The following is a 15,858-nucleotide window of genomic DNA, read 5'->3' on the forward strand; positions in this document are numbered from 1 at the left end:
CTATGCTTACCAGAATGAATTAAATATTTTGTTGGTAGGCACGATATGCTACAGTCTCACACCAAGAATAGCTAGGATGGACGGAATAAAGTATCCACTAAGAGGATTGTTATCTACGATGTTGTTCATTATGAGCCCAACACAAACTCCTTCAACTACAAAATGTACACCTAAGCTAAAATCTAACAACAAAGTACTAAGAGCTTTGTAGAAAAATGATTTTGTTCTCACTTGGAAATTGTATTAATTTCAGATACAAATCTTCCTATAAACCTGAGGAAGATGTTAGCAAACTCGTCCATGCCATGTTTACAAACAGTTCCATGACATCAGTGATTTCATATGGAGATAGGAAAACATCGCTTATGGGTGTGCGTCATTTATATTGCAAAAACATTAAAAATGTACTGACAAAATTAATGTCTCATCTGTATTTCGTTTTGATGAATCTAGCAACCAAAATGAAAAAGAAAGAAATGCAAATTCGTGTGAGAAGATGTGAAGTCGATAGAGAATCGTCATAACCAGATAGCATGAATCAGATATCTGAAGGATTGCTACCGTAGACTAGAAAATCACACATTTCAAATTGAACCCCCTAAATTCACAAATTAGTTTGGATAGAAAAGATGATAACTGAATCCTTTGTGAAATAATGTAGTGCAGAATATAAAAGGACTGTGGTTAGTCATTTACGAAAATCGGGTCAATCGGTCTATAGAGCCATCAAGCTCCACATCGGGTGAAATATCAATATAAAATGAAATGTTTTCTCGGCGACATTATTTGCATTTTCTATTTAATGATTCTCCATGTAAGTGGGACACGTGAAAGTGGCAGTATTGTCTTTGATGCCAATACATTTTGTCATTACTTATGGTTTCGAAAAGCGTCAGGCATGTTAAAGCACCCTTCAAATATGTACTTAAATGGTACAATATCTTAAAGTAAACAAATGATTTGAAACAGAACACGAAGCCGAATAACAAAGTCGAGAATGTCATACGTAGAGCAATACAAGAAACGCTAACTTGCTTAAATTTATATGGTGTTTTGTTCAAATGCGTCAGTAGTTCATACCTTCTTGCCAGATGATTTAGCTGACAGGGCACTTATTTATCTTCTAACCTTTCAGCAGTTTTGGCAGGAAATTCACCTGATAACGTGGCAACTTCATATGTCTGACTGATTCACAGAGACTTATATTATAATTAAAATAATCAGACTTACAAGAAAAATTACATTAGAAAAAGCAATACCAGATTCTAAGTCTTGATATGAAAAACTGTTTCAAACAATAAAGCCATTAGTGGATGTCTGTATAGAAATATAATGTGAAAATATAAAAGGTCAACCTAAGAAGCATCTTTAATGTGGTCATATTCAACATGCTGAAAGAAAAATAAATACACCAATTACAAGTGAACTTTCGGGATGAGATGCAGGATCAAAACATAGGTAAATATGATACCTGTTGAAAATTCCTCTTAACAGAGAATTGTGCAGTTGTTTAAAAATAATCTACATTTCTCTTGTGAATATGTTTAGATACATTATATCGATTGAAATGTATTTTCCCTTAAAAGTCTTTGACAATTGCATAAATTTCTCTGACAACATATCGGTACGAACCATAGTCTTGCTAAGTGTATGGATTGTGCTCGTTTATTCTATTAACAACGATAGCACTATAAACCAATCGAGAAATCTTCTACATTCTTAACAATCGCAGTTTATGTGCAACAAACATTTGCGAGAAGGATTTTATATCTTTGAACTTCTGTTTTATATGTCTGTACAGAAAGAAACATATGTAACATATGTTTTGTATCATCAAAGACTACCAAAATCTGTCTTTATATTAAAGTTGTATTTCGTTTACTTTCAGTTTTAAATCCATTTTCAGACAATTTCCATTTATATTTTATCGCTTTTCACAAAGATTGTTTATGGTCTCAAAATGAATTGAGATTGCTCCTTGCGCTATTGGTTTTCACTTTTGCGTGATTAAAACAACATAGAAATGCATTTACTAAAGATAGTCTTAATGGGAAAGAAACCTATATAACACTTGCATATTTAAATGATACAATTTTAATGAAATAGCAACTGTCAGCATTATCTTCATGAGAGGTATATTATGACCATACAAGGCTTTATTAAACACACGTATACATACAGGTCAATCAGCCATGTCAGGGTGTCCACTGACAGTGGAACATATTTTGTGTGTATAATATAACTTCCAGCCAATGAGGCAGATGTTGTTTAATTTAATTCATTTAAGAATCTTAGGATGACGTAGCACGAAATTTTGTTTAGTAAATATAGTAAATAATGTCACCAAATATTGTAAGGGTGTGTATTCTTACCTTAAGATTTTAGTTGTATTGTATGTTATATCCAACGGAGATGGGCAATTACTCAACTGGGTAAGGTGACCTCTCTTTTGATAGCCAATACTGGAAATGGGATGTCAGCTGCTCTAGTACCTCATGCAATCCAGTTCAAGTACTGTCTTTATTAATTTCAATGACACCAAGACTGCTTACAGTGAATTATTCACAGCATACTCATTCCTAGACCAAAGATGCAGAATATATCCAGATTTTGGTTGCATCACTTCCAATCCTAAGCCCCTCATGAAACAGTGAAACTGCATCAGATGACAAGATCAATGTCCCTGGGTACTGACCTGTGAAGGCACCATGAATCATAAATCGGATATTAACATGACTGGTCATAGCTGTATCGTATATCAGTACTGGCTTTATCTATTTACATTTCCTTAGACAATTGTTGCATATATCAGACATTGTCTGATTATCAAAGACAATGTCAACTATCAGACAATAATACTTCATAATATGAACAGCTACATACCATCGTTTATCATATACGATTACTGTTTATCCACACCATTCGTTGTTTGAATCCCAAGAGGATTCTTTGTTACCCATACCCATAACTTTGAAGGCATACATTTATTACCCACTTCCTTTTCCAAGCGTACAGGAAAGACTATGTCCTATGCGTATCAGTTTAGGAAAACTTCTGAATTATGCTTTCAGTTGTTTTTGTCCTGCTGCTACATCATTGATCACCTATACAATTTCTGTATTTGCTGACTTCGTAACCAAGACAACTGATCTTTATATCAAACAATCATAGTCTTGTCCAGTCCCTAACATCTTGTACTTCTTAAAAGGACAAATTCAATATCTGCAGATCAACAGGCATTTCCACTCACGATGATAAATCCATCTACCTTAAATCCAACTCTTCTTCAAAACTCACAATCGCTAGAGTAATTTGCGTAATCAGACATATTACAGATTGGGAGTGTTAACGTCTCATTTGTATGGACAGGAAAGAGTAACAAGCATGGACGGAATGAACTATCCATTTGCAACATATCTATTTGCTCTTCCTTGACCTGTCACCCTACTTGTATGTCAGCAAGATAAGCAACGCTTCAGTCCCACTGAGGAGACCCTTGCTGACAGAAACTTATAAGAGATATAATCATATTCTCAAGAGGACATCTCAGAAGTCATACTCCAATTGTATTGCTGCCTCATTTAATCTGTCATATCGTGAGACAGGCATTTATATTCCTAACCTGCCATTACAAGTGATAGTTGGAAAGAAGATTTTTTTATTCCCTTAACTCTGTTATGATATACGCATGTAACCTTTAATGTGTATAAACAATCCTGCTTAAATCGTATGCGAACCTATCGACAGTTAGTTTATACACCTGACTGATATACATACATTTATGGGTTATGGTTTTCAGAGATGAACAGCCACCATTTCACAGATTACTAAGCTGGATGACAACAGTCAGGGTGATGTGTTATGTAATCTGAATACTGCTGTGGAAACATACATCAGATTTATTAGCGTAGGCAAAGTGCATTAATTGTAGGTTATGAAAGTGAACGATGTTGTTGTTCTTGTTGTAGTGGGTTTAACGCTATTTTTCAGCACACGATAGGCTATGCATGGCGGCCAGTATTAATGGTGGAGGGAAAACCCGGGAAAACCCCGGAAATAACCACCGACCCACGAGAAGCTACTGGCAGGCTTTCTCACATACCCACATTGGCCGAACCCTAGACTCAAACCTACGCAGAGGTGAGATGGCAGTGATTCATAACGGAGAGCGCTTTAGACCACTCTGCCACTCGAGGCCCCAACCTATTTAAAGTGACGTAAGCCAAAAATATGTATGATGAAGAACATAGTTTATTAATCATCATTGCCTTGAATGAGAATGTTTAAGGAGTATTGTTAAAGAGTATTGTCAAATTTCTGAGCAGCAGCATTGTGTCTTAAAGGTATTATTTCACTTCATGTATAAATAATTAAACATGACTCTCTTGGTAGGTAGAATAATGTAAAGGCGTGATTAAGATTGTATGGTCATCTGCGAAAATGCAGCTCTTATTCAGTCTAAGGCAAGTGTAAAGAAAGCATTACTCCGTAAAACTATATTTCAGAATTCCTGCAAGCACCGTATGTGAAGTAAATGACGTACGTCGATATAACAACTCCTCGCGGCATCATGGCAATATATGAATGTCGATCTATATCCCCAATGTAAATAATATATTCAAACAATCGTTTTTTTAAATTTCGTTGAATAGCGAAGTCTGCTATTTTCAGCTTTGTATCGCTTTTTGCACACACACGTAACGATCTTGTGTCACCCAAAACGAAACAAAATGCCTATCCCTCATGATGGATTTGATAACTAGATTGACAAAACCAGCACTATTTTGGGTCAGGTGTAAAACCATGCCGTGAAGAAAGTTTCTCATCTACCTTCCGGGAAACCAACATTTGATACGTTGAGTTGCTGTTGTATTTTTTCAACGTACGTACAATAATACAGGTGCACATATATCATTGTATATGCTTAGGAAAATGTAACAAGATCTTTTGTGTAGTTTGAATAACAGTCACGTTTATTCTCAAAGAGTGCAAATATGAACACAAGCGCCAGTCTGGTTACCTTCAAACGCCAACTGAACTACTGAGATTATCACAAACTATATAAAATTAAAGGCCTCGACTGCGGGAGGTCGCAGGTTCGAACCCCAGCAGAATCAAACCAAATATTTATAAAACGGTACTAACAGCTGCCTCGCTAGGCCCTCAGTATTACGAGCTGAATGGTATGACCAGTCGGCCTGGTGTCTGGATCATGTGACTGGGTGGTTCATCATGATACATGTCTAGCCATCAATATAAACTGCCACACGGAAGACATCGTAGCGATATGACTAAAACAATGTTCACGGTATGTTAAAAACCCAAATCACACACACGTCAAATTTAAACTATAATGCACTGTACAATAGATTTTATAGAAATACAGTTTATGTGCGTGTGTGTTAACAGTTCTCGGTGAAACATGTAGGTGTATAGGGATGTTGATAATATTTAAAAATGCTAAGACTGCCAACTAATGCTTGTTCGTGCTATGTTAAATGTTTCAAAGAAAGCAGATATATCATTTAATTCATATTTGAATGTCCGTTCGTTTTTGTAGGCTTCGTTGATTCTCAAGTGGATGTCGTCGAATGTGTGCAGAATTGATCACTCATTTCCTTAAGACTTCACGTCACACCTTTCATAATTCATTGATAAATACAATCCAGTCAGGTTATTTGGCAGCGATTAATATCTCTGCTGCTCAAGCATTTTATTCATAAGACAGCAAAATCGTTTTTGTCAACAAGTGTGCTATTCCCCATAGCAAGTGATTAGCTAGTAACACCCACATATATACTGAAAAACCTCAAGAATTTAAGGTATAGCTGAATCTACAAGATGTGTACCTTCATATTTACATAAGCAGGTCTTCCCAATAATTCATCGGGTTAATTTCAAGGACCTCAAATATCAATAAAGTTAATATGAGTCCCACTTGTGTCCATTAGGCTCACATACAAAGTCATGTAAAACGGCACACCTTCTAACACATGCAATTAGGTAAATATTATCAAAGAAACATATTTCAGCCCTAAATTTGGATTATCTTGTCAGCAGTTTTCAAACACACGGGGAGAAGTATATGTTGATGACAACGGAGTCATGGAAGGTTTCAAATATAATTGACTTTTATACAAGTGTTTTGGAAACTCCAGAGTTTTGCTATTGTAGTATTTATATTTCCTGGAATGTGTATGTCTGTTTATATTTCAAATATATCGGACTTCCACCCAGATCATAAATCTTAAATAATTTGCAGACAAAAACAAAAAATGAAAAGAATTACTCACACACACTATTAACACACAAAAATAGAAATTTATTACAATAGCAGGGTGAAAATATATTTTCCTGAATTAAATGGTAAAAAAAACGTCTTTTTTTGTTTAGTTACAATGGATCGTTGACACACTTAAAAAACATCAACCGGAAACTGAGCAGACCAGTCCTGAGGAAACTGGTGAAAGAGTCGAGGGTATTTTTCTCTATTAATATTCGTTCATAGTATTGGTTGCATTATTATAATTATTTTTGTTATCAAATGTATGATAAATGCTTAAAATATTTTAAAAGCATTTAAATTAAAATTCATCGGTTAGATATCTGTAGCTTACATATTCTAATTTACATAAATAATGTTATTTTACAAACACAAATTCTTCGTGTTTTGTTATATGATGTTTCCTTGATACCTTCCAGAACTGCTGTTGTACTTCAGCCGACATCATTATGCAGTCACATTGGCAATCTGGCTTGATTTTGATGTATTCGTAAAGTCAAAATCCTCTGCTACCTTTCTATTGATTTAATTGCACAATGTTTTATATATCTCAGTGACAAACTAAATCATTATGTTTATAATCTTGGCATATGTCAATTGTGTGCACACTTTATAAATATTTGGAAAAAAATTACAATGGATGTTTTTGCACTTTTAGTGTGAGGTATTGCGTTAAGAAAGTCATATTTTATATCCATGGAATAGGAGAAAGACAAATAACCATTCGTATTGATGTATAATAAATAATACCACACTCACATATAAATGTTCAGTGCAACCTTTCTAACTTTCACAAGCAGATCAAATATAATCTTGAACTAGTGAACAGTTATGTGACATATGAACTATGCCATTATTGTCAAGTTTAATTACTTGATTTTTATGAAACTGTTTTATAGTGATATGATATGTTGCTTTCATCATTACATAGTTCCATTCGTTACAAATATATGCTTAATCTATGATGTCAATAAATAACGAACGACAATATTAACAGAAACCAACACTCAAGTGAAAGCTTTGATTTTAAAAATTACTGGGCATGCTTTAACGTTCATATTCTTTAGACATTAACATTTGACTCAGCTTATCGAATTTTGTGACTTAAAACTTGCATATCGAACCAACGTTTCTCCAATTGCATGATACCGTCGCTGGCATCCATGCTGTATCAACGTATTTCCGTTTGTAGCGATGTTAGGATATAAATCAAATATCTTGTTTATGTCAATTATTTCAGTAGTTTCTGCCGTAGCTGACCCCTCTCGGGCATTCTTTGTTTGCAAAACAGGGGAAGTAACCAAAATATCTTCTGTCGTGCTTGCTTATTAGTAGTTGTCTTTCCCAAACATGTTTCCTTTAATTGAATTGACATCAATTAAAATATGGTAATAACTGATGCAATATTACTTCACATTATACACAACTAAATGCTTGCAGCATATGCATGTAACATACATTGCTAAAATTTAGCTTATATTGGGTTATTACAAAGATTAAATGTGAATTATGTAGATTTTGTTTAAAATCCCCTGTCGTAGTTCTTCGTGGACTAAAAGTGATATACTGCAAATGCAACATTTTGAAATACTGTACATGTAGTCCACTTTAGTACAGCTCTTCAGTCTAGTGTATTATTTCTAGTCATACATATAAACTGTTTCTCAGTGTTGTGATTAAAGCTTCCAACACGTATTTGATCACATGCATTAAATGATGTCGCATGTCTCTATTATTGATATGCTGCAACTATGTTATCGTCAATAATTTCCATTTAGTCATTTATCACAGCCTTTAAATCCTTAGCTTTATCTGCTAGATCAGATATCTCCAGTTACATTTGTAGTGATTAAACTATTTAGAAAACAAATTGCAGATATTGATTAATTCGTTATTCCTACTTCACGCATAGTTAAAGCTTGAGGTAATTTAGAACAATGAAACTTTTCTCACATCGCCAAGGCTGATACAGTGAAAAGTGCTGATGATTTTGTGAAGTGGTCAAATTGTCGGAACAAAGGTCACACGATTCCAAATGGTATGGACCCCATTTTGTATAATGTGTTTATGCTTTGTTGCCACTGCTAACACAGACAATTTCTAATGTTGTGCTAAAAGGCATGATCGCATAGCATGGAGTAGATACTTATGTGTGAGTGATCAGTTAAAGGAAAATGCTTTGTAAATGACTGTTCCCAGGACTTCTGTACCATAGCTACCGATTTTCTTACTGAATTTATTTATGAGTATTTTTTTTCTTATTTTCCGATACAAGTAATAACTTTGAAATATTTTCATTGGACTCTGTGCACTATTGTTTAATAACTGTTGGTGACGGTTAAATAAATGTGATAATAATATCTACACATTTTAAGTGAATATTATACAGATATGTTAAATTAATGTACAGCGTAACATCTATTTCCAGGCTAGTGCTCCAGTCTCCTGAGAGCATGTTTAACTACTTGACCCAGTACTCCATATTGCTCATACAAGTTACATTCTGACGTAGCCTGCTAAAGAGAAGTTGGATGGCGCCTTCTAAAGATACTAAATCCAAAATTCCATGGTTTTCCCAATCAAGAGCATTATAGAAAGACGGTCGGTTTCTTATGCAACATTGACTAGAATGAAAGCTGATTATTACTTTACAAGGAATCCGTAAATCAAGCATTGCTAATGATAACCTATACATTACTAAACGAGACCGACAATACCATTCAAGTGTAGATTATTTTGGACATATAAGATTACCATATTGTTTTCATTTTTCCACACCCATATGCATTGGAGTGGTAAAATAGTCATTTTCCATCTGTGTTCATAATGCACCATCTACCAAAGGCACTTAAAACATTGTTTGTCCACAAGCAAGGTGCATAAGGTTCTTTTATAATTTCCCAATCTTCGAGTGACCCTGAATTCAAAGCGTACCATAAGTGGTTTATACATTAAGAGCACTTAACCATAGGAAAATTGTTTGTATTGGTCTTTACTTTAACTGGGGTCCCCTTGATGGCGAGGGAACACATACTGTCATAGGAAAATAAAATACAGTATTGGAATTTTAATAACGGAGTGCATGTTTTCACCATTGCTGTTTATGAAATAAAATAAAGTTTAAAGTTATGTTATAACATTATTTTGTTAACCGGTAGATGAGGTTTGCTGTTTTCCATTTATTTATTTGCATTCAATTTCAATTATTGGATCTTATTTATCACTAACAAGTATGATTAAAATTAATTAATATTTAAATGTTTCGATTATGCATGGAATCTTAAAGTTATGTCTCTGTAAAGAAATTTTGTTTGGCATTGATAACTGCAAGGTATTTTTGTATTCACCCTTTTAAACAAGTATCATTTGTGTCGAGGTACAACATACTTGTTTGTAAGATTCATATTAGAGTTGATTTATTTGCTTCTGTCTGTGACGATTCTGCTCTTCAGTTTTTATGTATTCCTGGGAACGGGCTTTGCATAAGGTGAAGTTATTTGCATTGGCAACAATCGCAGTTGAAAGATTGTTTGACTCCTGCATGAAGTTTTAAAGTACTGTGAATAATATTTATTGACATGTTGTAATTACGAAACTCCTGAACTACTAAGACAGACCGTTCATCACAATAGCTTGAGCTTGTCCAAAGTACAATAATTTTAACAGCTATCAGACTAAGTAAAATAAATATTTGCCACAAGATGTAAAATGAACGTTTGAAAGTGCAAGACAGTAACTAAAGAACATAAAAAGTTTTAAAATGTTATTGGCTTACTTTTTCCAATTTACATTTGAGGTCGACGAATTAAATGGTCAAGTAGTGACAGCAGTCTCTTGCAAGTGCACATCTGAAGTAAGGATAAACTGTAAAATCTATAACCCAAATTACACCCATCCATCTTGCACCACAAAAGTGGAATTTAACGTTATTTCCACTTGTCTTAAAATATACAAGTTGGAAGATGGGGGTTCGTCTTCGTTATTTCAATAACCAAAATATAAAAGATAACCAGTGAAGCGAAAATTCTTTATCTTTCAAACTGTAACCCAATGTAAAGAAAAACACTGTAGAACAGAATAAATATATGTCTGAAGTTCATTTTGACGAATGTTTATTTTATAACTTTGATACACTATAATTTGACTTAAACTGTTTGAGTGTTTATAATTGAAGATAGACTCGTGTGAGATTAATGTTTTCAGTCCATGTAAATGTTCGTTAATTTCTTTAAAATTTGTATTACCAAGTTCTTCTCTCTCAGATTTTGTTTATTATTCAAAATATATTTATTGAAAAGTCATCAGTGGAAACGTCAATATTACATAATGTTTGTAAAATCTGTATCAGTTAGTTTCAGCTCATTTCAGTCCAGTTTTTCGCCAGAATGATTATTTATTATTATTATTATTATTATTATTATTATTATTATTATTATTATTATTATTATTATTAATATTAATATTATAATTATTATCAACATTATTAATAATAATAATATTATTATTATTATTATTAGTAGTAGTAGTAGTAGTAGTAGTAGTAGTAGTAGTATTGGTTGTGGTAGTGTTAGTACAAATGTTCCAAATTGTAATTTTGTTTTAATTATGGTTACAAATTGTCAAGGTTTCAGAACACTAGGTTTATATTTAAGCGATATTGATAATAGTGAGCCATGAGAAAAGAATCAATTACATATTAGTACATTAAAAGATAGGACTTCACTATAATGAGGGAGAACTCCAACGGGAGTTCAAAGTAAGAATGTGGGAACATTCAGGCTTATCCTGAGTCCCAACATAGATGCCTAATTTAGTGCCCTAGATGCATATTAAGTATTCGATGTGACAGTTATTTGAGAATTCTGTACTTTGGCTTAAATTCACTATTGTAATTTTTAATGATAACATCTAAGTCCTTTTCTATGTATTCCGGACTTTTCCTTGTGCATGTGCATAACGTAGTTACGGATCTGGTGAACTGGTACAATATTTAGGATAATTTTCAATTTGTAATGGCAAAATTACTTATGTACCAGTCTGAAATCCCAATTATACTGGTGTAATGTAATACATGATTGGTTAGTATAGCATTAAAGATGGACAGTTGTTGATTTCCATTTGTGGTATTTTATGGTCTGCAACAATGTTTATTTATTCATTTTCTAAAGTTTGCAAGCAGCAACTCACTTGACATACAGTAGTTTTATATATTCACTTCAGAGTGACTTTATGTGAAATATATTGCAGGCCTCACTAATGATAGTGTGGAAGAAAGTACTAGATAAGAAATCCAATTATGTCGCAAAAATATATGCAGTTGGAATTAAAAAATAAGCCGATTGACACCGAGAAGAAGTTAATGATCTATGAAACAATATTATTGGTACTAGTTGACAGTATAAAACATGCGACTACAATTACCAAGCTTTTAATTCAGATTTAATAGTGTCTACTGAAACAATATGTTCTAGAATATATTATTCAGTAGTTAGAAAGTGATTATACTAACTAATCAGAGACTTGTACGAAAAGGACCTTTATTTGAAAGGACCAAACTATCGGGTTGTGGGGTGAGTAGGGTAGGGACAAAACCAGTTGGAATCCTTTTATGTGTGTTTCCTCTGGATGCCATTGAATGTTTAGGCAGCCCTGGAACACCTAGTCTAAGTATGCAATTTTTACTGTGACATATCTGAGAAATTAAAGCGTGAATATGCGCATTCTGAGTAATAAAACTATCCCTTTCATCCTTAAGGTACACCATATGGTTACATGCAACATGCTGCAGCAATTTAAATGCAATTATGTGCTTAGAAGTTATTTCACTTCATCATAAGCTGCCTATAAAGTTATGAGAAGATTCTTCAAATTGTGCTCATCCCAAATGACAAATAAAATTTATGACACTAGTGAAATAATTATAGTATTTTGTTCAGCAAGGATTTTAAGAGACATACATTAAATAACTGTGTAAGTCATATTTGAAATTAGCACTTGTGTAATATGTTTGATTCTGATATACAGTATGGCTGAAGTCCAATTTTACACCTTTACATGACATTTATTTTGACTCTAAATATAGCAAACATTCATATTTACTATCATAAATAATTAGGCAAACTGTATCAACAACCATCATATACTAGTTTTATGTGTCAGGTCTGAATACGAAGTCTACTAAATTAGAAAGTTGATCAATAAATGTACAGTGTATGCAAAGTTCTAAAAGAAAACGGTTATTATCTTGCATAATAGGTACAAATTATAGTGATAGAAAAAAAATTAAATATAGCAAGTCTTCAGTGTAACTAGGTACAAAGCTAGAGTATTACTTATATGTGTCTGCGTTTGGCCCATGATATCTTCTTGTTGTCTGGATGTTGGGATATACGAGATTTTTATTCGCCATACTAGTATATGATGGACATCTGAGAAGATTACTGGATGATTGCTTACTATTCCGAATATGGTATTGTGTAATTATGTTTTAATTTTAAGTCAGATAAATGATTAAATCTGATGATCATGACAAATAAACTATTATTACATCTTACACTTTACATTCAGTATATGCAGTGTATTATTGTAACGACGTCAGTATATTAACATATCATGTTCTGTACATTATAATGATTCAAATAACGCCATGGAATATTTCCGTCGTGTTTCTATCATTCATTGGCTGCCGTTGTAAGAATTTCCGGGCCCCATATAATTATGAATGTTATTAATGTAACAATACTTTGTGTGGTTGTTTCACGGTTTCGTTTGCTTTTGTTTTAGTATCTCACAGAGTGTGGACAAGTAGAGATATTTTAACTGGATTGTCCCATTTGCTGTCTTTATTCTGATATATTGAGACACTCCTATTATTTGTTTTTGTTACTTGTTGATTTTCCTAACCTTTTTGTGTATGCAGTAATGTGCTTTGACTTTGACATATGTTCAGTATATGTAATAGTTTTCGTATGCATAAACATGCATATATAAGTTAGGATATGATATGTCTATATAAAGACAGTATTGTAAGTAATGGTACAGAATAAATATACATGAAAGTTTAATGGGAGCAATATCATGAAAAATCATTCCAGATAACAATGTAGTCATACATGTTAATTTGTTCACAAGTTATTTGATCAGATGATGAAACCTGCATTGCAATTATGTTAGTATCGAAGTGGAATATGACAAGGTTGCAAAACGTTTGAGTCAAATCCTGTTATATAATATGGTTAGTACTTCTAGTGCAATAATTGTTACAACGTTCGCAAATATTGAGAGTGAGTGACACAGTTTATCCTGCCCTTCTTGGAAACTAATTGGACTCTTCAAGGCAAACTATTAGATTGTTACAGTGAAATTATTTTCGTTGGATTTCATGAGCATGCACATTATATCTGTGAGACTTTGCTGTATTTATATGAACATATTAACATAAATTGCTTCAACCTTTCTACACATTTTTAGTCACAAATTGTAGCAAGAATTAACGTGCTTGGAAACAATAAATGAAACTTTTTTATTATCATAGAGCTTAACTATTAATAAGTACTATGATGAAATTCATGAAATCGTGACAGATTTGGACGTATTTAATACTCTTTTTTCAGGATAGATGTTGCATGCTGATAGATGTAGTGCTTGTTTAAAATGCTTAACATAAATAAGTCCAGTTTATGTTTTGATATGACTTAATCTCATTTACAAAATGTTCTGAAATAGAATTATGTAATTTTCAAGAACAGTTGGACACATTCTTGACTGACCTATAATGTTTAATACAAGCCAGCATACTAACACCCTGGTATCATCTTACTAACATATCTGTATCGAAGAAAAATAAAATGTCTAACTAAAAAATGAGTTTTCGGTCTCATACTAGTAATTGCTTAAATTAGTTTTAGTTAGAACACATGTATCGATTCAGCTACGTTCCAACTGTTAACCATGTTACATATGTGCCTACCCACTTCCACAGGGTAAAGTTTTAGACTTCACGAGCATAATGTTGTCAGAAGCACATATATTGCGACAACTCAGTGTGAACTATTTATAGATCAGTAAGAATGTGATGTAGCATGCGTGACTAAATATTTAGATAGCAGTTATCACTTTTTACTCAACAAAGCGAATCTCACAAAAGGGAGAGAAGGGAGGTGAGGAAGACACATCGACCTCCTCATTTCTACATATTTAGATAGGATTATTTGCTCAATCACTAGGGTGCCAGTATCTAGCTTTGAATTAACCTTGGGTATCATCCATTACTTGGCATTACCTGACCTTACATTTATTTCAAACCAACATTTATCATTGGTAATGTCTCTGTATCTTCTCCTATCCCTTCAGTCTATTATCTTTGTCATATTATTGGAACTCATTGGTATTCACGCCATATATGTTGGTACCTAAAAAAGCAATGTAATTTAGGCAATCAAGATTTATCTTCGTGTCTCTTACTGCCCCTTCGGGACTCACCCTAGGGTAATAACTGAGAAAATGTTCATATTCTCACTCCTAAACTATTATACACTGACTTGACATTACAAAAAAAAGAAATAGTACAACAACCTTAGGTCCTTGAGTTTGTCCTTATTAAAACAACACCAGACCCTATATAGCATGAGTTTGTGGTCAGGTCATAACCTGGAATCCCTTGATATCTCCCATAATATGACCACAGATACACTTTGGCTGAATAAAAAGGCTAATCCATTTATACAGCAAACACTGACACCTGTGTCTCTCCAAACAAAGTGTGGACATCCCATGGTTCATAATATAGAACCGTTTCATAGCTCAACTTTATAAATTTGTGTACTCTTAGTATACAAATAGAAAAAGGGGATTCACTTATAGAAAATAATATAAATGGGCGATGCAGCAAGGGCGATACAGCGGGACTCGCAAAAATATTAAGAATCTAATGTTATAGACGTGTTTGTAGTAAAATAAAACTGGTATTTTCTTAACCTCCTATTTTCAAATACAATATTACAAAATTATTGCATTAGAGTATATATTTAACCAATTCATACACACACGATTCATTACGAAGCTGGTCAGCATAGCCACTAATCATCATGTACATTTTGCAAAGTCTTCCAAGCCTTTGTCAAACATCCAGCTGATAAACGAGTTATACGATTATGGTACTATGGCTAAGTCCATTATATGACAGGATCCACAATCAACGAATTTACACTGCATTTCATTCCTTCCTTTGCTTTTGTCGGAGAAAGGGCACGAGACTCAAATTATTTTAAGCATGTTTAAAGTTATAACATCCAATTAACTGTGACGAAATACTTTAAACTATTTTATAAACTTTATTTACTATTGGAAGAATGTGTGTCTGTGATATCAGTTAAACTAAAAGAACATCAATTAATACATCATGTAATAAAGGGCTTAAATAACACATCTGTAATTTGTTACTGTCACAAAATATCATACAATGGTCAAGCGCCTAGCTTCGATCGTGCTACTATTATAGATTGATTTTGTAAAATAATAAACTCGTTAAAGCACGACTACTAGTTTACGCTAAAGTCATCATTTTCATCATTGTG

General features: G+C 33.3%; 1 protein-coding gene across 1 annotated transcript in view; it reads left to right on the top strand.

Moving 5' to 3' along the window:
- Positions 1-14,466, top strand: part of LOC149791404 (transient receptor potential cation channel subfamily M member-like 2) — a 164,386-nt gene extending 149,920 nt beyond the window's left edge. The window contains exons 31-32 of the mRNA XM_089971350.1: positions 6,394-6,478; positions 8,712-14,466. Coding sequence (XP_089827476.1) covers positions 6,394-6,478; positions 8,712-8,716 — 90 coding nt within the window. The 3' untranslated portion in view covers positions 8,717-14,466. The remainder of the gene's footprint in view (positions 1-6,393; positions 6,479-8,711) is intronic.
- Positions 14,467-15,858: the final 1,392 nt, after the last annotated feature.

The sequence above is a fragment of the Sinohyriopsis cumingii genome, chromosome 9 (genome assembly GCF_028554795.1).
Source record: "Sinohyriopsis cumingii isolate HCF-2022 chromosome 9, ASM2855479v2, whole genome shotgun sequence".
Taxonomy (NCBI): Eukaryota; Metazoa; Mollusca; class Bivalvia; order Unionida; family Unionidae; genus Sinohyriopsis; species Sinohyriopsis cumingii.